We start from the raw sequence: 22357 nt of genomic DNA, 5'->3' as shown, positions 1-22357 counted from the left end.
TTAATCTCAGACTTCCTTGGAAACTGAACATTATTTAAAGTACCGGTACCAGGTTACCATCTTCGGATTGTACTATAATGACTGAGTAATACAGTAACCCAATATATATAGCTGCTGTATCAGGGATCAAATGATGAGTTTTCAGCTGACTGACACTTTTATATGTTTGAGATTATTACTACACAACATTCCACAAAATAAAGTTTCGTCTGAAGCTAAATGAAGGAGAATTTCTGTTATATCTGTTTATATATTTTCTTACGTAAATTTTAAAAAAGGACACATTAAGCATGTGTACACACGAGGCATAATTTTTACTCAGAAAATAAACTGACTTAATGCAATCTGAATAAGCTAAACTCTTCTGACAATTCTCAGAGTCCAAATAGCAAGCAATCAAACATGTAGTATGATAAAGAGCACTTCAAACAGTATAAAATCACACTAAATCAGATTCGCGGTTTCTCTACTTAAGGTTCATCAGTTCTGGGTATCTGTTGCATCAACTGAAATCGGAATTCTGCTCTTCCAATCTGTAATCAATTGATCTACTAGGCTCGTTGTATAATACAGGGTTTATGTAGTGCAAAGAAAAACACAAGCTTTTAAAGAAAATACTGTATTTTGATATAATTTTGGATGTTGTACTATTGATATTGTTGATATACGTGGTTTTGTAATACTCGGTTAAGCATACAGTACTTGGTTCACAACTGATATCTGATTTGCTGATAGTGAAAAATGCATCAAGTCTTCCTAATTCATCAACCTGCAGACACGAAGAAATAAACAAAGGAAGGATAGAATGAACGGAAGAAAGAAAATATAAAGGATGGAAGAATAAGGTGAATTCCCTTCCGAAAGAAAAGATAAAGCAAAGAAATAATAGCCAAAGAGAGAAAAGAGACAGAGAAGAAGAAAGAACTAGTTGCTTATGTCACATATTTGCCTGTGTCATATCAATCAACTTTGTTGTTTCAGAAATCACTTCCAAGTCCAAGACAGTATCTTCTGAATGGAATGTACAGGATATCAGGATATTAAGTTCTTTATTGGGCAGTGGTTTTGGAAGGAATTTAACAATCACACACCAACTTCATTACTTCAAGGCATATTCTATGACTGTCTTCTACATAGGCAAGAACATGCACTTCAAAGTGAGAAAACACTTCTCGAATACTCCAATCCACATACTCCCGTACAAACTTTCATAATTCTCTCTGAATGGGCTAAAGATCTATGTAATATCGACAACTATCCTGTAAATGGTCCAGAAATGTTTCATGTTAATGTTAAGTTGCTACTAGGAGCAGAGAAGTTAACAGTCATACCAAAGTCATCCTTTTAATATGCTCTGTACCATAACAATGTCAATATTCTCCGAAAGATTACAGTGTAGAAGAGGAGTGGATACTTTCTCCTCCACCATGCACACCGACTCACAAAACAAGACAAAGATCAAGGTAATGCTCTGTAAAGCAGCACCAGAAGAAAAGAAAACTACATGTCAGTAGTAAACTGTGGTAGTTTTAAGCATTTAAGGAATTGAACAATCTCACATAGAGTATTAGAAATACAGAAATATCAATCTTATTGTCTATCAGTCCCAACTCCAAGACATACAAAACTGTATTATTATGGGTATCAAAAAATGTTTTCCTTCTCATGATAAAAGACTTGTACAATCTTCATATATGACCAACAAGCTCTTCACATAAAACTAAAACCGTTGCTGCATTCTAGCTTCATGCCCAGAATTCAGAACTGTTGTATTGGCAGAATGAGAGTGCTGATTTTACAAAAATAAATTCCTTACATAGGTTGAAAGTGCCAATGGTGTGCACAAAGTGCCTGATACAGCATACAGAACACACATACACCACACCACGTTGTAGTCAACATGCAAATCATCCTTTTCATTGGGAACACTGCCTACTCGATAGATCTGTTTATTCCTAATATCGCAACAAACTGATTTTTCTTCGGCAATATTGTTCTCACAAATCAAATTCAAAACTCCATAGATAGCACGATAAATAAAACCAAATTATAATCTAAACATGTCTTATAAACAACGGAATAATAAACTTATATTACATAAATCTAAAATGAAGTAAAAATCAAAATTACAATCCAGATGTACATTAAAAAAATTTATCTGATTATTTTCTCAAGTGAGGTATTATGCCACTTGCCTGTGCCAAATTCAGTTAACATTTAATATACTACACCACACAGAACAGCACAGCACACCTATCAGCTACCAGCTATATGTCTCCTCCCACCACATGTCGGTCTTCGAAGAGGTAGGAAGCGAAGGAGCACTACATGTTTGCATCAAAGCAAGTTTCTTCTTCAGAGTAGACACTTCGACACTGCAGAACATTTTCATTCATAGTTATAAAGTCGTCCCCATGGCTATATGATTGGACACAGCAGCAGGGAAAAGAACTGGCATTTTAGGAACAGAATTTGCACTTCACATTTTTTTCTGGAGGCAAATCTCGCGGAAGTGACAAGAGACAGCACTAGATCTTCATTAAGTCACAGAAACCATTTTAATTTTACGTATTCATTCCAGCGAGTTTTCTCAATTTCAACGTAACAGTCTTGAATACAGTACAATGTTAACAAAACATTTTGAACAGTGAAGCTTGTTCAAGCCATTCAGACTATAACACGTAAAAGAAAATGTTATTGAAAAAGTCTATACGTTACATGCATAAGAGAAAACAGATCCAGACTTCTTATTGAATAAATAAGAGAGGATGAGATCAAGAATCCGAGTTGTTTCCCATGTTCAACTATCAACCAATACAGGAAAATATGGGGTAAATGCGTGTTTCTAAACTTTCCCTTGAAAGGGTTGTATGTATTCTTCCGTCAATTATTTTAGGGTGCTAGAATAATGCACATTTGTTATCAGTCGGAATTTTAATATGCATTCAGTGAACAGATATTTTGTAAGTAATATACTGCTAACAAATTAGTTTTTTTGTGACCATTTTAAAATGATTTACTTCACAAGGACGACTTTCAACCTGACAAAACTCGACATTTTTATTACAGCTTGTACGTTTATTACTTATGCATATTATATGGTTTATCTATGAAATAAGTTTCTCTGCAAACTTGAGTACAGTACAAATTCACGTCGGACATTTTGGTAAAACAGTAAAGACAACATTATTTGGAGAAGCATTTGTATTTAAAACAGATTTTATAATTTTTGTATATACGTAGTGTTACCATACTTTTAAATGTAAAAATGAGGACACCATACCAAACAGACCCTTCCAACTCCTAAATAACATTTTACAGATACAAATTCACACAATGAGGCAAAGTTGTTCAATTTCAAACAATTACATTTAAGTGAGATGTTTAATATGCTGCATGCTTTGATACCCAATTCTTAAGTTATTATAATCTGAATATGCATATAGAAACACAGAAAAAGTCACCGGCATAACTCAGTCGGCTAAGTGCTTGCCTGCCAATCTGGAGTTGCGCTCAGGCGAGGGTTCAATCCCCGCTTAGGCTGATTACCTGGTTGGGTTATTTCCGTGGTTTTCCCCAGCAATAAGGCGAATGTCAGGTAATCTATGACGAATCCTGCCTCTTCTCATCAAATACCATCTCACTATCACCACTCCCATCAATGTTTTTATTTTTTTTATTTTAGTAGATTATTTTACGATGCTTTATCAACATCTGAGGTTATTTAGCGTCTGAATGAGACGAAGGTGATAATGCCTGGGAAATGAGTCCGGGGTCCAGCACCGAAAGTTACCCAGCATTTTCTCATATTGGGTTGAGGGGAAAACCCCGGAAAAACCTCAACCAGGTAACTTGCACCGACTGGAAATCGAACCCAGGCCACCTGGTTTTGCGGCCAGACATGCTAACCGTTACTCCACAGGTGTGGACCCCATCAATGTTAAATAACCTAGTATTTGATACAGCGTTGTTAATTAACCAAGTAAAAACATATATAAACTACAAGGATGAACTTCACTGTTCAATCAAATTTCAGTCACTCATGTTCCAATAGAGAGTAACTTCATTTAAACAGTTCATGAATATTTATTTCTTTGTTGATCTGATTTTATTTAGTACTGGTAGCCAGCAATTTTTAGCAAGTATGAAAGAAATGCTACACAACTGAAATGACGTAAGTTGTACTTCACTAATAGCTAATCCTTTCACTGACTCCACAGCAATGCGATTCCTACCTTTAAACCACTGCATTTGAGCCGCAAAAAAACTCGCCTGAAGGCTCGTGTAAACAAATTATGTAGGCAAACTGAGGTAACAGGACAAACAGAACCTCATGTGAGTTGTGTGCGAACCAACCAGTAAAGTGGAAATAATAAGGAAACGTAAGTGAAATGGGCTCTGTGCTTAAAAAATTGTTGAGTGTCATTCTGAGCTCCTGATTCTTGAGTAAAACAATGGATGTTGAGAATTTTAGCTTCCACTGTATTTTTAAAAATTCAATCCACAGGTCCTATTTCCGGACATCCCCACTGATTCTGAAAATTTTTCCCAGACGGTGATTTAACCCTTGAAAATGAGGACATAGGCGGGAAAATGAGAACATATGGTAACCCTATACATATGTATCAGAAATAATGACCACAGAGAAAATTAGTGTTGATATTTTTAATGTTTTAATGCCTTTCAGGCTTACAGTAAAAATCGTGCATCATTCACGTATATTTTAAACGAGTCTTACTGTACGTAATCAAATGCGTAATTTAACACATTTTTAATTGGGAGAGAATTTTTTAATAAATTTACATATCTACTATTTCGTATAAGATAAAATTAGAGAAGTCACAGGCTCAATTTGTACTGACTTCAAATCTGAGGACAAGCACATGGCAGTGACACTTGGATACATTACAATCTAGCCAGTCTCTGTTCGTTGATTGTGCATCACTGATCTTTAAAAAAATGCAAGTCCTATAGGTATGTGGTTACAGTCTCAAAAGTTTCGAGTTCATGCAAGTGCTTTTCTATGCACATTTACTTAGTATCAATTTAATTTTGGCCGCATTTACCCCACCTAAACCTACAAATATTAGAAATGTTCTATTTCTCCTTATATGCTCTGCATCACTATCAGTACCTCAAGTATCATTCTGTCTATTTAAAAAAATTGGAATATGGAGAAAAACATCTGCAGTCATATCACGGGATTGCTTAGTTCATTAGCCTAAGTGCTACTCTTTATAAATATAATACACCGGACATTACTTACAGCTATGACACACCACAATTATATTACAATATTTGCAAGAATTAAAGAAAAATATTGTTTCAGTTCAGACTTTGTTTACGAGATAAAGATCCTAACAACAAGGACATAATCCTTACGTAGTTTTACAAATTATGTGAAATAATAATCAATTGAAGAAGTTTTAAAATGTCTTCAATCTTGCACACTTTGACACAAAATCTATCCCGACCAATAAGAACACAGTCAGTGAATTAACATTGCATCTGTACATTTCTAAAACTTTGTTGGTGAACAAAGTTTAAGAATATTTTAGGGAAATAATGTCAATTTCTATCAAGTTAAAAATTTCAAAAGTTCAGCATCTGACTTTGGAATATTCCATTGTTTTGGAACTACATACAGGTTCCTTGATCAGGGTGGAGTGATCACATACTCTGTTGGGTTCGTCACATCTGGCTACTTCAGACGAAAGGGCTCTGGTGTTACCTATGCCCTGATGATAGAACTTGTATATAGTTTAGAAACACTAGAAATGTCAAGTTCCAGGACATGGTGGAATACTTAAAAGTCTACTTCTGATCAAATTCACCACAAAGGCTCAAAAACGCATTCATATTACTTCAAAAGTTATCCCCAGATCCTGTGTTTTGCTTTTCACAGAAATGAGGGGCATGACACACACTACCATTTGGTTCTGTGAACTGAAATATTAGAAAAGATATATTTCTCTCTTTTAAATTGTTTAAATGTAAATAGTATTTTTTGTCAAAGGTATCAAGAAAGATATTATTAGATACTATTCAGAATAAATTGCTATATTATTTCACTTTTTGCTGAAGTAACTAACATCATTATCATTACTGAATAATAGTAATATGCGTTACAAGAGCGGTATGTTGAAGTTTTCATGTTCGAGGAAAAGTTTGAAAAAGCGAAACGTAGTTGAGCTTTCTTAATTTCCGAGAATTGAAAGAAAACATACCGCTCGTGTATCGTACATTATTTTGTGCGAAGATCGTTTATTACATACCTGAAAGAGGAATTTCTAATTAGTTGCAATGAAATCTCCATCTTGGTTTCTGTTCAATGACGACAATTTTGGAAAACAAAAATATCTATCTTCAACATTGTTGCTTTAAAATGTTTTCTGTGTTTACTATACTCCAGCAGACCATGATATACGTCTGTATTTTTTTTCCCCCAGTCTATAAATGCGAACTTAAAACAAACGGCTTCCTTAATGTTACATGCATCACGAAATGCAGTAACTTTAGTGGAGTTGTAGAGTTTACTTAATTTTTGCAAATATTTAAAAACAATCATTAACAGTGCAATTTAGGTGAAATTGCAGTGGTAAGTTTCCAATTTATAATTATTATTATATTGAACGCCTCTAAAAATAATATGTTAAAAGCCTAAAGCAGTAAAATGAATATGTCACTTAAGCGGTAAGAAGAGGGAAATTGTTGTGTGTGTTCAGTTCGGAATACTGAATGTGGAATTTTAGACTTACCGCGGGTTGGTTTTGTGTGGAAACCAAGCAAATATGCACGATTTCGCACAAAATAATATTACTTTCTATGCAGTATGAAATAAAGTTCAAATAGTATGGTGTGAAATCTGTCAATAGTGTTGGATATAGGGCAGTACATATGAAGACAAATGGCTGGAAAGTAAGCCATTTTTACAGTATCAAGAACATTTAAAATTTGCACTTCTGTCGAAATATCGTTTCACAATCTTAATGTACTTCATATGAGTCATATGGGGTAAAAAGTATGTATTTCAAATTTTCTTTACAAGTTACAGCCAGAGCTCCACACGGGGTAGGCAAACAAAACAAATTTTAAAACCTCACAATTAACTCAATTCATTTTCATTAAATTTAGCAGTGATTCAGGCAATTCCATTTCAATACATCACTTGCTTGCTGTTAGCACTTGTGAACCACTTAATCCATGTGCTTAAAACCATCTGTTATAACAATCTCTTGGAGAAATTCAGAGATTTCTTATTAATACACAATTTAACTGTATGAACTTACAAATGCTCCACACTAGAAACATACTTTTTATAAAAGTAATCTTCAAGAAACTGTTATTTATATTATTACGCAAGAATAGTCCACAGAGTATCTAGAAAAGAGATGGATCAAAGCCATTCAATGATGCGAACTAGCTCTTTCATACAAACTCCTTTGAGGAGATGTTCCTTGTATCATCACTCTCCCAAATCCAGTTCACACTTCTGGTGCTCCACCTTCTCTCACTACAGTGATAGTTATTCAAAAGTATCAGTTCGTTCACAGTCACAACATTGTAGGTTCTATTATATATTGCAGCATGTGGGAGGCATTCGAAATGTTTTAGTTCATTTATCAATAAATGACGCTCCAATGTCCTTTATCGGGAAGGGGATTGGAGGCAGATTGCTTGATGATAGAAAAATAAACAGCAGTATGAACTAACTTTAAAAGGTCAGCACAGCAAAATAAATGTCGCTTTAAAACTGGAATCTCTCCTGAATCAATGTAATTTATTATGAAACCATTCTTCACTTCGTATAATATCCTATTTACATAGGTACTTCATTTCAGATTTTCTCCTTCACAATGTAAATACAACATTTACGGCTACATAAGGAATGTTGGTATTACATGTTCCATAAATATACCAAAGGGATGACAAGCATCATCTTCTTCAGTAAATTAACAGACGCAGTGAAAGCATTTTGTGTTCGCTGTATAAAGTATTGTTTTTATGATATAAAGTTTCGAATTTTATTAATTTTTTTTGTAGATGAAATTATTATTTTAAATGACATAAAGTTTGAATACAATGGGTGATCAAATTATTAGGGACACTTAGTAAAAGTAGGAATTTCATCTTCAAATTCACATAAAACACAAGTAATTTGGATTTTCTCAACTGGAAAAGCTTTATTACTCTAAATAGTATTTTATAAACAATATTAATACATATTTAATTGTGTAATAATGAATATGGAATGAAATAAACAAGAAAACTAATATTTTGTCACACATCCCTTTGCAGCAATTAGAGCTTTAACTCTCTTTGGCATACTAGAAATGCATTGGATACAGTTGTTTTTAATTTCTTGGCCGTGATGCCACACATAAACATCCTCTAAGTATCATGGTGTGGTCTGTGATTAGTGGTCGCCTGTATTTTGCTCAAGGAATGATGAGACATTATCAATAAATAAAGTTTCTGAAGGAACGGCTTCTTTCACAAGTCCGTGAATGGTTTCCAGATGGTGATTTTGTATTCATGCATGACTCTGCGCCCTGTCACAAGGCAAATAAGGTGACCAAATTCCTGTCTGACAACAAAATTAGGCTTCTGAATTGGCCTGGTAACTCTCCGGATCTTAATCTGATTGAAAATATTTGGGAGCTAATGAAGAGGCAAGTTCATTCAGAAATTACTACAAATAAACAATATTTAATAGAAAAACTTATCAATGTGTGGCCTCACAGCCAAGAACTTAAAAATAATTGTATCCAATGCATTTCTAGTATGCCAAATAGAGTTAAAGCTCTAATTGCTGCAAAGGGATGTGTGACAAAATATTAGTTTTCTTGTTTATTTCATTCCATATTCATTATTACACAATTAAATATGTATTAATATTGTTTATAAAATACTATTTAGAGTAATAAAGCTTTTCCAGTTGAGAAAATCCAAATTACTTGTGTTTCATGTGAATTTGAAGATGAAATTCCTACTTTTACCAAGTGTCCCTAATAATTTGATCACCCACTGTATATGTATTTTAATTTTTACGCAGCAAAATTTATATCAAGTTACCATCTCTTTCTTACTGCAACCTTGTTCCCTGCGAGAGAGTATTTTCAAAAGTAGAGCATGTGGTAAGTGATAACAGAAGTACACAATCGTCTTACGGGAAAAAGTATCTCACACTTTCTGAATTCAGTTGCATAAATGTGAATGTTATCCTTTCATAATGAATTCAGTTCATAAAGTATTGTGATATGTTGTGAAGTGGTTTCCCCAGAACAGTTACATTATAAATATTTCGTAATAAACATTGGACTAGTGACCACAAAGGAAAACAGAACAGTTTGCGAGCACATTCTTCGTAAGTCATTTTATTATAAAAGTGCATACCACTGTGAATATGCCATAGCACCGTGGTTTAAGCCATTGTGCCTAGGACATACATTACAGAATGAGTGCTAGATTGGGTTCCCATGGGAAGGAACTTTTTCATAAAATTTCGGCCACCTAGCATCGTAATGAATTTCGGGAGTTATGATAGGTGGCAAAATTTGGTTCTGCGAGCCAGCTTTAATGGCTGGGGAGAATCATCATGCTAATCACACGATACCTCCATTCTGATTGGATGATCGTTCACCTCTGCTGAGGCATGTGGATGCGAGGCCAGCAGCAAGCCAGGGCCCTTCATGCGCTGTCACGCCTCAGAATTAGCTCAGTCAGCAGACTTGCTAGCCTGTTGATCTGACCCGAAGCTACACTCAGGCTAGAGTTAGATCCTTGTTTGGGCTGATTACGTGATGGGTTTCTTTCAAAGGTTTTCCCCAACCACAAGGCAAATGCCAAGTAATCTATGGCGAATCCTCGTCCTCATTTCATCTCGACAAAAAATTGTAATCTTATAAAATTTTGACTTGTTCCACATTTTAAAGCTTCAATGCCAATGTAAGATCTATGGAATACAATAAATGAAGTGAAAAATGAAAAAAAAAAAAAAAAAAAAAAATATATATATATATATATATATACATCACTGTGAAAGCTGGCTTCTAAACCAAGACAAATGCCACGTGATAATTTATGGCACACTACTGACTGTCGGGGAACAGGGAACTGTTGTTCAGTTCATTCAAGAGTAGATTAGTTACATTCTGCTCACAAGCCATCAACTCCTTTGTGAACAGCCAGCTTGTTACCACTCAAATGAGGAGTCGTTCAATGGAGTCAATTTATTCATGAACTTCGATTATGGCACCACAACCAGATGACGATCCTTGGCTTCTTCTATCCTCTTCTTCCACTCAGTTCTGTCACTTGCCACATGCCTTCATGCAGTAACCCCCCGGGGAACTACTTGCATCTGCTGTTACTGAGTCTATCCATCTATTCTTTGATCTTCTTCTCGACCATGTCCCATATATTTTCTCTTCTAATATTTTCTTAGGTATCCTCTGATTTTCCATCCTGTACATATGGCCTGCCTTCCGTGTTTTATAAAGGTAACTCTATCAGTGTCTTTACACAGTATGTACAGCTCATGGTTGTAGCGACTTCTCCACTGCCTATTCTCTTGTAACGAACCAAAGATTCTTCTGAGGGTCTTGTGATGAGAGGCTCCCAAAACCATTTGTTTTCTTTATAACCAATGTCTTGCTTACATAACGAAGCACACTCCTGATAAGAGATTTGGATATTTTAATTTTTGTTTTCCTGTGCATACAACTAGATCGTTCATGAACAACCCAACACTAATCTAGAATGCTCCTGTGGATTAATTGGGGTTTGTAGAACACAGTTTGAGAAAGACTGACCTCAGAAGAAAATAAAAATTACGATTATGATAATGATGGATGGTGGTGGTGATGATAAAAGAAATAATAATATTAAAACCAATAACAATAATAACAATATAAAACCTAATAAATAAAAATGAAAGGTAAAAGTAAAAATGAAAATTAATTATAATAAAAATAGTAATTAAAAAATATCACACTTACTGGAGAAGCTAAAGGAGAGTTTAAAAATTAATACAGGAGTGGGAACTGCTACATTTGTATAAACATGACATCGATTCTTCATACGGCCATTTATCATATTGTTTAAGATGTAAAGTTTTGTGGATATACATATAAGTATTTTTTTTCTGTGTGGGTGTTATAAGGTACTTCACTGCTGAATTTTAAAATCAAGCATCAATATTTCAATATCTCTTATTGCTTTACTTATATTGTACATAAAGTATACTCTATCGTTTCCTAATTTACATTGGTTCTGCTATTTTAAACTTAAAGGACAGATTATGTGTAACATGTCTTATCAGAAAATGTTCATAAAACCTATGTTGAAATCCTCTTTGGAGTTCATTGAAAAATTTATATCAAGAGAAACTGTACCAAATACATCATTTTTTAAAATTATCTCCAAAACACTCTTATATAAAAGAAAACAGCTCATATGACATGTCTACAGACTCAATAAGTATCTCTAAAATCACTGCTTATTCATAAAGCTCAAAACGCATCCATTGTAATGTATTACCCGTTACTTATCGTGCTTAAAACAGTGCTTTAAACTACAAAAGAAATTTAAATGAGAGGGGCGTGAATGGAATGTAATAAAATATTTCACAGTGACTAGTTTGGTATTGGATGCTTAGGTAGGCCTACTGCTTTTTTCAAAGTGGATATTCCATCTGATTTTTCCAATTATATATATTGTTTTTTTTGGATATAACAGAACAGTCTCTCTTTTTATGACGCATATGAACGTATATGAAGGTGTTAAAAAATGTAACAGAATTGTTTCGAAGTTAGACGGAAGCACTAATTACATTTTGAAGTTTCTGATGTAACTACTGAGTAATTCATACAAAAATATAAATAACTAATATATGTATTATGTTGAATCAGTTGAGAACAATATTTGGAAAGCGTTCAAAATGACCTTCTGCTTCGGAAATAATGAATGATGCTTGATATAAGAACCTACCAAGTTTCACTCTATGAAAGTTATATCTCAAAATGTATTATCTTTCAGCAAAGAAGCAAATAGTTCGAAGCTGTACATTAACAAAAATAACATTTTACAGTTTGCACGCCACATTTAAAAATGTCTTATGTATACATCTAAAGGAAAATAGATTTCACAACAGTGACTATGGATAAAATGAAGTAAAATTGTACGAGAAGAAATAACTTTTGATAGAATTATGTACTGAACCGTAACATATTTGCTTACATTCTGAAACATGTATAAAAAGGAAAGTACAATAATTTGATAACGTAATTAAAAATATCTTTGACATAATTAACATCACCTGCTCCTAATGAGAAGATAATGATTACATCCTGTGACATGACAGCATTGTGTATGATTCTTTCATAGTATTTATAAAAATAAGAATACTGAATTTATTGTTGAGGCAATGTAGTCCTTGCACAAAGAAAGTGAAATAAAAAAATTCAGGCAAAGAGGATACACCAATAATGTAGTCCTTCTTTCCGTATTCCCACAAGGAATTTAATCTAGATGCAAATAAACTGGACAAAATAAGATAACACTCTTTGGAATGCAGAAGCATAAAAATGAGAACAGAGAGATTTTGGGGTTGTTCCCAGTAATCACTGTGGTTTCTACTCACTCCCCTTTTAACCTAACCACGTCCCCTTGACTGACGCTCTCAAGCACACACACATGCACACACTAGTTAACTACTCAGTCTTATGTCAATATGGCTGTTGAGCCTAGTTCCACTTGGATGGTCTAGTAAGTTAGCAATGTGGTTGACCGATGGAGTGCATGATGGATGCTGCTGTCATTGTGAATTCATTTCATTGTCGGTACGTCTGTGCACCCAGCATTGCGCTTCCTGGCGTTACATAGTCCCCAATCATCAAGCTGTTGTTCACTGGATAATGGGAAGTGTTGCCCAAAACAAGCTGGTGTGTTTGCTGTAATGCAATATTCAACATAAACTTATTTAATTGTAACAAATAAGCTTCTCAGAGATGATGAACATATATATTATATAATTATTTTCTCATAAACAACAATATAAACAGTACATTGTAATGCTAAATATACTCAATCTCATGATACTAATAGAATCATATGTGATCATTAATTAACACTGGAAGACAATAGGTAGTTTATGCAATAGCGTAACACATGTTTGTTTTCTTTCTATAATATGATTTGGAGCCTAAAATATTTTGCTAATTTCATCAATTATGAAAACAGAAAATATTTTTGAAATGAATACTGAGTGTTCAGTTCAAAGTGTGTCATGGCTCGCTGTATGCAGTCATATGGCTAGTCGATGAGCCTAGAGAATTCAATCTTCCTACAGTTCCACAGAGTGTATAACCTATGTGTCAGAGAAGTTGCCTAGCAAGTACGGCGTTCATTCTGAAGAGTACTTACCGATATGTACGGTAACGCCGGTAGTGGCAGGAATGTGAACTGTTTGGAAACATGTACTGGGGTGGGTTTTTTCCTTACTGTCGGGATATGGGGAGAGGGTTAAGACAATTACTTATGTATTTGTTGACATTAACTTCGACAGTCAACATGGACACAGAGCATTTGATTTGTATTGTGGAATGTTGCCGTACGCAACCGATGATAACAAATACCCTGTGTATGACTTGGCCGCGCAAAACACAGTTCAAAAAAGGTTATGGTAGCACACAGACAGTACAGACCGCCATCTGTTGCTACGACATTCAAGTTATACCGTACACGTTCTCAAGTTCAGATTGAACACCTTGATTAATAAGCAACTTCTCTGACATAAAAACTGAAACTCACTTCAAATCGCTGACTCACAACAGTGACGTCATGACACACTTTGAAATGAACACCCAGTATAGTTACGTTTATAAATCATGAATATGTGTAATGATGTAAGTTGGTTGTGAATTTTAAACTAAAGGTTGAACTCCTCTCTCTTGATGGATGTAAATTATACAGTAGAACCTTGATTATCTGTAACTCTATTAACGGACTGGCAGATTATCCAACTGTCTTTCTCTCGCTTTTTTCCTAGAAAGTGTTATTACAAGCATTTACCCTTACACAGTATGGTCTACTGTTAGAGTTGTAAGCTTACTTTATACACCCCCTAACTTATATATAAAATGTCTTCCATGGGTATGAAAATAAATCGTGTTGTGCTAAGTATCGAAAAAAAAGTGCAAATCATTGAATGGTTTGGGAAAAGAGAAACTGTGGTTCACCTTGCATCAGAATACAAGACTGGAGTTACAACTGTGTGCAATTTAATAAAACTTAAGGATAAAGTGTGTAAAGTATGTAAGTCTACAACACGAGACCTCCACTATTCCTATCTTTACATAGACAGCCATTACAAGGAGTTTCCTTGGCTCTTAACAACCCTTTGTTGACAACCAGATAAATGGGTGAACTTCTGATCCACTACCTAGCGTGTTAAATACAAGATCATGCAGGAAAATACGAAAGTGTCAGTATTATTCACTAAATTTACGAAAATCTTTTATGGTATGAATAATCAGATTTTTTCGATTAACCGTTCAGCCCACCCCCCTTCATCACCACGGATAATAGAGGTTCTACTGTAGTTGGTTTCGTTTCAACTCTTGCACATCAATGTATTAAAGAAGTGGTTCCACCTCATAACTCATTCATATTTTGGAGAATGCGCGTGCATGCATGCCATTAACATTTGAAATAAATAAATTAAAAACTAAAATAAAAAATAATTTTACCCTATTGGGTGGTGAACTCACAACCCATGACACAGAAAGCAAATAGACAGACAGAAGAGGTCCAACCGAAAAAGGCATGTCAAAAAGACATAAATGGTTAACAGTGATGTTGAAAATAGATTTCCTTCAAAACGGTAAGATTGAATTTTTACACTTCTCCATTAACAGTATATTCTATGGCAACAGACAATTATGTTTCTGTTCCTTACACACTCACACTCACATTCTCGCTCATTCACTCATTCACTGTATTCTTTTTCGCTATCTGAAAAATGAGGTATAATTAAAATGCTATATTGCAAAATTTGATTTTGATATTGGGAAGGATCTAAAAAAGGTTTCAGCATTACAAATACCGAATTTGGCATACTGTCTGTGCATGGCATATACTGTACATTTAGTTTAGGTTTCAGAACATATGAGTGAATAAATAATTTTCAAACCTAATATTATTCAAAGATATTTGTTCGCAGAATGTTCCTTATTTGAAATACAAGGTAATATACTTCAATTGTTTTAACACTCTGAAAATTAAACTGAAAAGTCTGTAAATGAAATATATAATGTTTTGTAATAACGTACAATGAGTAATAAATAGATAAGAATAGGAAAATATCTTTTTCAAGTATGTAACCACAGTCTAGTATATACAGTCACGAAGCTAAATACGTAGTAAATATGCATCCATAGATAGTTGCTAACCACTAGAATCGCTACTATCGCCTCATTACAGACAATGCGAAATAGTACCGGCACAGTCTATTGTTCCTAGCACCCTCATAACTCAAGCTTCGTGACTGTACATACTAAGACTGTGATGTAACGACAATACCTAACCTACTTACAGGTGTTGTGAACAGTGTAGGTGATATCCCTCCTCCAATCAACTGGGCTGCCTGTGTCGATGTTGCTGTGCCAGGCCCTACCCTCTGACGTCCAGTGCTTGTAATGGAGCCAGGATGGATGTTGGGTTGATTTCCTGTATCATCATGATAACAAGCTTCGGGTGATCCACCACCAAACCCTTCCAAAAACCATGCTGCCATCATGCACAAAAATCAATCATGTAGATTGCAAGTGTGCTACCCACAAATTAAAATAACACACTGCTTTTTGATTACGTCTATGAATTTTAATTTGAGTTTCATTTTAAAAAAATACAATTTTTTAAAATAAAAATTCATTCTAATTCATTCTTTGTGGATGATGTTGACAACATGATTTTGAACTTATTTTTTATGATTATACATAACACTGTAAATGAAGAAAGTAATAGAGAATTACTGAGAAGAGTATAGATTGGAATTTCCCCATTCCTGGTAGTCGAAGGGTCTCACAATGTTTCGAAGGTCTGTTTTACCTTTGCCTTCATGTGAAAAACAAAGAAGGGGGGTGAGGGAAGTGGCATTGGTCAAGAACCCCAATGAACAGGATATACCTTTTGTTCCCCTTTATGTTCACCTGAAGACGAACGTGAAACCAACCTTCCAAATGTTACATTCATCACCAGCAATGGAAAAATTTCAAACTATGCCTCCTTTTTAATAGCACTGTAAGGTTTCTATGTAAAATCGCAAATATAATGAAGCATCTCAAACTGAAATAATGGTAACAGATTATCATCCCCGTTTCAGTACATATTAGTTTACCTGTATGCGCTGGCTATCTTGAAATGAGTGGATGTTGGCATGTATGCTGACGTTAGTATAGAGTAATGTGGAGATATGAAATAATGCAGCAAACAACAGCAATCTCAACTATTTAGTGTCCAACACAACAAATTTTGTTTGCTTTTTCATTACCTTTTATTTTATTATTTTGTTTTGTTTAGCAATATTTTAAACCACAGCAGTTTTTTTTTTTTCAGTCTGCAAGGGAATGAAAGTGATGACATTGACAATGATGGCAGTGGTGATAGAAACCACGATTATGATGATTATGAACTGCGAAATAGGAAATAAGTTTGAAGTTGTGACGTATAAGTAGTATTTTTCTGCCAATAATAACGAGAATTCTCAGTGAGTTAAGCTTATGTCTAGGAATCAAAATTCCAGATTCACAAGTTACCTGCTGAAGTGTTCTTAATGACTTTTTTTTTTTTTTTTTTTTGAGATTTCCACAATTCTTACAAATAATATTAATTGGATTTGTGCATTTCCTAAATATTTTGCATATTTTTGCATTCATCTAGCTTGATTGTGACGATATTATATTATTATTATTATTATTATTATTATTATTATTATTATTATTACTACTACTACTATTACTAGCACAGATATTTTGAAAAAAATTAAAAATTGATTCTACTTTATAGAAAATTCAAAACTATAGATAGAAATGGAAATCTCATGCATACAGAATGCCACCAACAAGGATACCATGCCAAATAATGAACTACTGCCTGAACGTCTTTAAGGTCATATCCTGTCTGGTATTTTACTGATAACTCTTGCTGGAAACTCTCCAAGCCAAAAGAATTGATAAGTCGTGCTTTCACAATTCCTATGCATACTGAAAATGATCTCTGAGCTGTCCGCTGATACAACGGTGTGAGACCATAACAGGACATTAGACATGTTACATGAAGGAGGAGGAAGAAGAAGAAGAAGATGATGATGATGATGATGATACTATCAATAACTACACCATATTGGAATGTTTTCTTTTCCATCATTATCACAACATCCTTCCTTTTATTAGACAAGATGCAACTTTTGTCCCTTTCACTTGGATTAGTTTCAATTTTTTACAATATTTTCCATGCCCAACTGGAAGTATATGCCATAGGTGTGAGTACATTGTGAGGAAGGATGTCTATATACAAATATTATTATAGTTATTTACAAGGATTATGTCCAGAATCTGTATTATTACAGAAATGGAATGCAATTCAGGTATTAATTTCACTATTAAAATATTTTATTAATTATTCCGAACATATAATGCAATTTAGTGTAGCTCTTTTTTTTTTTACATATTGATATTTTACTTCACTTACTTATACAATGTCTGTATTTATAATTTTCAAGGTATTAATTTCACTATTAAAATATTTTATTAATTATTCCGAACATATAAAAGACAATGGCCGAAGTTTCAATTTTGTTCTGTATTACTTACCGAAATGATAATAATAAAAAAAATCAGAAATATCTCTCCCGAGTTTTCTCTTATTAAACAAAGAAAGTGATGAGTAGAAGGTGGAATTTGGGTAAAAATATTTCCACTTCCATAGACATTTGTACAAACATATTATCCTAAAGCCTGTGCTCGTATTTTAGCAGCAGCAGCAGCAGCAGTAGTAGTTGTAGTAGTATTGTCCCCACAAATTATCTTGATAGTTAAAGGAGAGACATGAGAAGAGGAAAGTTCAGTATTAGTGCAGCCTCTGCACCTCTTTCACGAGTTTGATAAAATAAATTTGCTTTGTTTGGCTATATACCTACTACTGCCTTTTCTTAGAATATTTTCTCTTTATTATTAAGATAAAAAGCTGCTGCATAATTCTCTGGCGATGGAAAATTTTCTAAACATGAGAAATTCACAATATTTTGAAACTAGAGTCGACGGCAATTCGGAAGGCGGTTGTCTGCTAGCGTTTGCGTCGAGAGAGACAGATAGAGAAAGCAAGGCAGCATACAACATTGCCGCATCGTACTTCACGTGCACGTGCAATACAAATAGCGCAGGAGAGAATTTAAGTTATCAAAAGACAATAATGACCTTAGCCGTTCATTACTGTAAGCATGACACCAAACAAACCCTCTTTCCTTCACTAACAATATTCTTTGCATGGTTCTCAATCCCACACTACATGCTTCTGCAGTCGTTTCTTGCATGTTGGCAACGTTGCTGCCAGCATCAAGATGGCCGGCAGCATTCTGCTCGTTAACGTTTTTAAATATTATACACCTTAAACACTATTTTCCGCGCCTGCTTGTGTAATACTTGTCTTTTTACAGTCTCTTCTTCCATTTATTTATCTTACACACACACACACAGTTGATATTAGTTTTACTAATTCAATGTATTGAAACACTCGCACGTGAACAAACTAACTCGGGAAGTGCTTGTTATAGACTGATTCTGATTGGTTCTACTGTACAAGCTTGTGACGTCACATACCAGAAATGCTACGGCGCATATAGAATCTAACCGCCTTCCGAAATGCCATCTAGTCTAGTGAATACCTTCTGATATTTACCTTGAACCCAAGGGAGAAGAAAAGATTGAGGATTGGAACATGGAATGTGAGGACTCTTTTGCAAGCAGGTAATTTGGAAAACTTGAAGGAAGAAATGAGAAGAACAGAGTGGATGTGATGAATTTAAGTTATTTTATTCAAGTGATGAGTCCAAAGGAAGTCAAGGTGTTGGTGTATTATTAGGACCTTGTGTGAAAAATAATGTGATATCAGTGCACTATGTAGATGACTGGATGATAATGGTGAGACTACAAGGAAAGAAAATAGACTTGGTGCTTGTGCAAATTTACATGCCACATAGTGGATTAGCAGACGAAGAAGTGGAAGAAAGCTATGACAAGAAAGAAGAGATAGTTGAGAAGAAGAAGGGAGCATGTGTAATCCTAATGGGTGACTGAAACACAGTAGTAGAAGGACATGGTGGAAGAACAGTTGGAAAATATGGATTGGAAAAAAGAAATGACAGAAAATAATCTTTGGTGAATTTCTGTAAAAGAAGTTCAATGACTGTTGGAAATATATTAGAAGAGCGTGGTTTCGATCCACAGACCTCTGGGTTATGGGCCCAGCACGCTTCCGACCAATGAAGTGCTTTCTCACTATATTACAGTTACTTTGGAATCTTTAATGACTTCAACAAATACGAAACATTTATTATGTCTCCTTTTATTTTTTTTTATTTTATTTCCTAAACAGAATTAACAACAACATTAAAATAAATCTAACAACAAACTTGAGTTTAGACAATTAATAATTAATTAGAATCCAGTCTTAAGATTCCCTTTGTGTCATACCACAATACATTTACCACATTATCCATTAGACTCTCTCAGTCAAACATACTCCATACCAAGCATTGCAACCTCCAGACCTCCAGTGTAACTTGATTACCGCCTAGCACAAACTCAGCCACAATCCACCTCACCACATCGGCTGAATGTCTCTCCTCAACGACCCGTATCCAAATCCCCCTTCTTTCACTCTCGCGCTCCAAGTCTGCGCAACTCCCCACTCCCTCCGCCTCCACCATCCAGGTGGGGGTGGAAGGCGATTGACGCATGCGCACAGAAATAGTCAGAAACTGTTACACCGAAAGCCCTTTTCTAAACACAGGTATTCAACAATAATAAAAAAAAAGTGATTACATTCTGCCAGATTACAAAGGAAACCAGGCAAACATACCGTTACAACTTTCGAACAATGTAGTGCCTCGTAAATTCCAAAATTAAAGCCACAGACCTAACCCAAATTCTAGAAGAGAAGCCACAGAAAACTAAATAAGGGAAACGAACAGGTATTAAAAATGGGTGTAAGTGATTTTAATAGCTTTCTGAAAGAGTTCCCTGCAAATTTAAGCCTATGAAAATGGTTCCTTAAACGAAATGATTATTATGTGTGGCTGTACACATTAAATTGTGATGTTAGTGACAAAGTAAGTTGATAGTGGCATAAGTGTAATAAGTAGCATTGTGATTTATAAGAACCTAACGTTAAAAGTAGATTTAAAAAACAGTGAGATTCCTTTGAATGAGCTCAAGGATGTGCTTCTTATTCAATTGGCAGGGTTTAATTTGAAATCTAAGAGTGTGTTGGTAAGGTAAAAGAACAGTGTGCATATGGGCAGCAATTTACTGTACATAAATTTTTGTTTGTCAACACAATTTTGAACAATTATACTAAGTGTATAAATGACACAGTAGAACAATTGAAAACATTAAGCCTACATTAAGTTATTACCTACTTGCTTTTTTAGTTCATCAATCAATTGAACTTATATTTTAAGCTTAAGGTGGTGTAAATTTCAAATTACTGTCTAATACAAATTTCTTATTATTAGTATAACAATATAGGCCTAGTCGACGGTAATTTGAAAGCTGTAATGGAAGACTTCAGATACAGGCCTACTGCTTTCTGAAACGTCAATTATTTTTAATATATAAAATTAATTCATATTTTAATGCAAACCAAAGGAAGATGGGTGAAGGTTACTTATGTCCCAACCACTATAGGAACTTGATCAAATATCTTGAAAATGCCTTGGATTTATAGTACTGATTAGTAGAAATTGATGTGATCACTGGGAGAGCCTAAGCCCACCCAACCTGTCCTAAATACATATCTTACATATATACGAAAATAGTCATGCATGAATGAAGAATATGGTCATATTTCGTTAATGTAACAGTGGGTTTCAGTACCGCCAACAAAGTAATCATATTACACACCTAATCAAACCTAACCTAACCTCTCTCATAATACTACATGAATCAAACCTAACCTGTCACATAATACGCACCTAATTTAACCTAACCTGTCACATAATACTACACACCTGTAGTAACATTCCTCACGTTTAGTATCATTTCGTTTGCATGTATTGCCAACCCTGCTACTCGTGTCAGTAGTCATCTAGTGGAAGTGGATTATAATTCCAGGAAGAAAATATGCCAACTTTCATAATAATTGCATTTAGTTCGTTCAGTGTACGTCTTGTGTTATACACTAGTGTCCAAAAGTTAAGCATAATTCGTAAAACAAAGAAATGAAAGGGAAAACGATGAGCAATCGCTATAAACCTTTATCACAGTGTGTGCTGCATCGCACTTGTGCTCTGTGCATAGGGAGGGGTACCTCAACCTCCGCCTCCCCTCCGAATAAACACGTGTTTCGAAGGTAAGCAAACAGAACCAGTGCAACTCATTCGTTCTTGTTCTCTCATTGTGAACAGAGGGTAGTTTCTTATCACAGTGTATACCGAACAGCACCAACATGCCACAGAGATGCCAAATGGACCCTGTTTTGAAGGGTAGAATAATCGGACGTCTGGAAGCAGGTCAGACACAGATCGAAGTCTCTCGAGCCCTGAATGTGGCACAAAGTGTCATTTCCAGGCTTTAGCGATGGTTCCAAGACACAGGAGATGTTCGTCGTATGCCTGTACAAGGTTGCCCATGGGTCACAACACCGCAAGAGGACTGATATTTGACCTTAACAGCATGACATAATCGGACAATGCCTGCAAGACAACTGTCTTCTGAGCTTGCAGCTGCCTCAGGCGTTCGAGTTTCCAGGCAAACTGTATACTGGAGGCTCAGGGCAGGCAGACTCTGTGCCAGATGACCAGCAGTGTGTTTCCAGCTCACTCGAGTACACATAAGGAACCGTTTACAGTGGAGTCGGCAACACCAATATTGGACCTTGGATGAATGAAGGAACGTGCTGTTTACAGACGAGTCCACATTCAGTTTGACCAATGATTCTCATTGCACAATAATCTGGAGGGAACGTGGAACCAGGTTTCATCCCACAAAAATCGTGGAAAAACGCCCATTTTGCGGTGGTGGCGTACTCGTGCGGGCAGGCATAATGTTCAATGGACGTACAGATCTGCACATCTTCG

At 35.0% G+C, this 22357-nt stretch overlaps 1 protein-coding gene across 3 annotated transcripts in view; it reads right to left on the bottom strand.

Annotated features, from left to right (window-relative positions):
• Positions 1 to 603: 603 nt before the first annotated feature.
• The window catches only part of Art4 (arginine methyltransferase 4), a 161456-nt gene continuing 139702 nt past the window's right edge, over positions 604 to 22357 (bottom strand). For all 3 annotated transcript variants that reach the window (XM_069837204.1, XM_069837205.1, XM_069837209.1), the window contains exons 11-12: positions 15596 to 15729; positions 604 to 12953 (exon numbers count right to left, since the gene is read on the bottom strand). In XM_069837204.1, coding sequence (XP_069693305.1) covers positions 12834 to 12953; positions 15596 to 15729 — 254 coding nt within the window. In that variant the 3' untranslated portion in view covers positions 604 to 12833. The remainder of the gene's footprint in view (positions 12954 to 15595; positions 15730 to 22357) is intronic.

The sequence above is a fragment of the Periplaneta americana genome, chromosome 10, assembly GCF_040183065.1.
Source record: "Periplaneta americana isolate PAMFEO1 chromosome 10, P.americana_PAMFEO1_priV1, whole genome shotgun sequence".
Lineage (NCBI taxonomy): Eukaryota > Metazoa > Arthropoda > Insecta > Blattodea > Blattidae > Periplaneta > Periplaneta americana.
This window is presented reverse-complemented; position numbering and strand designations above follow the sequence as displayed.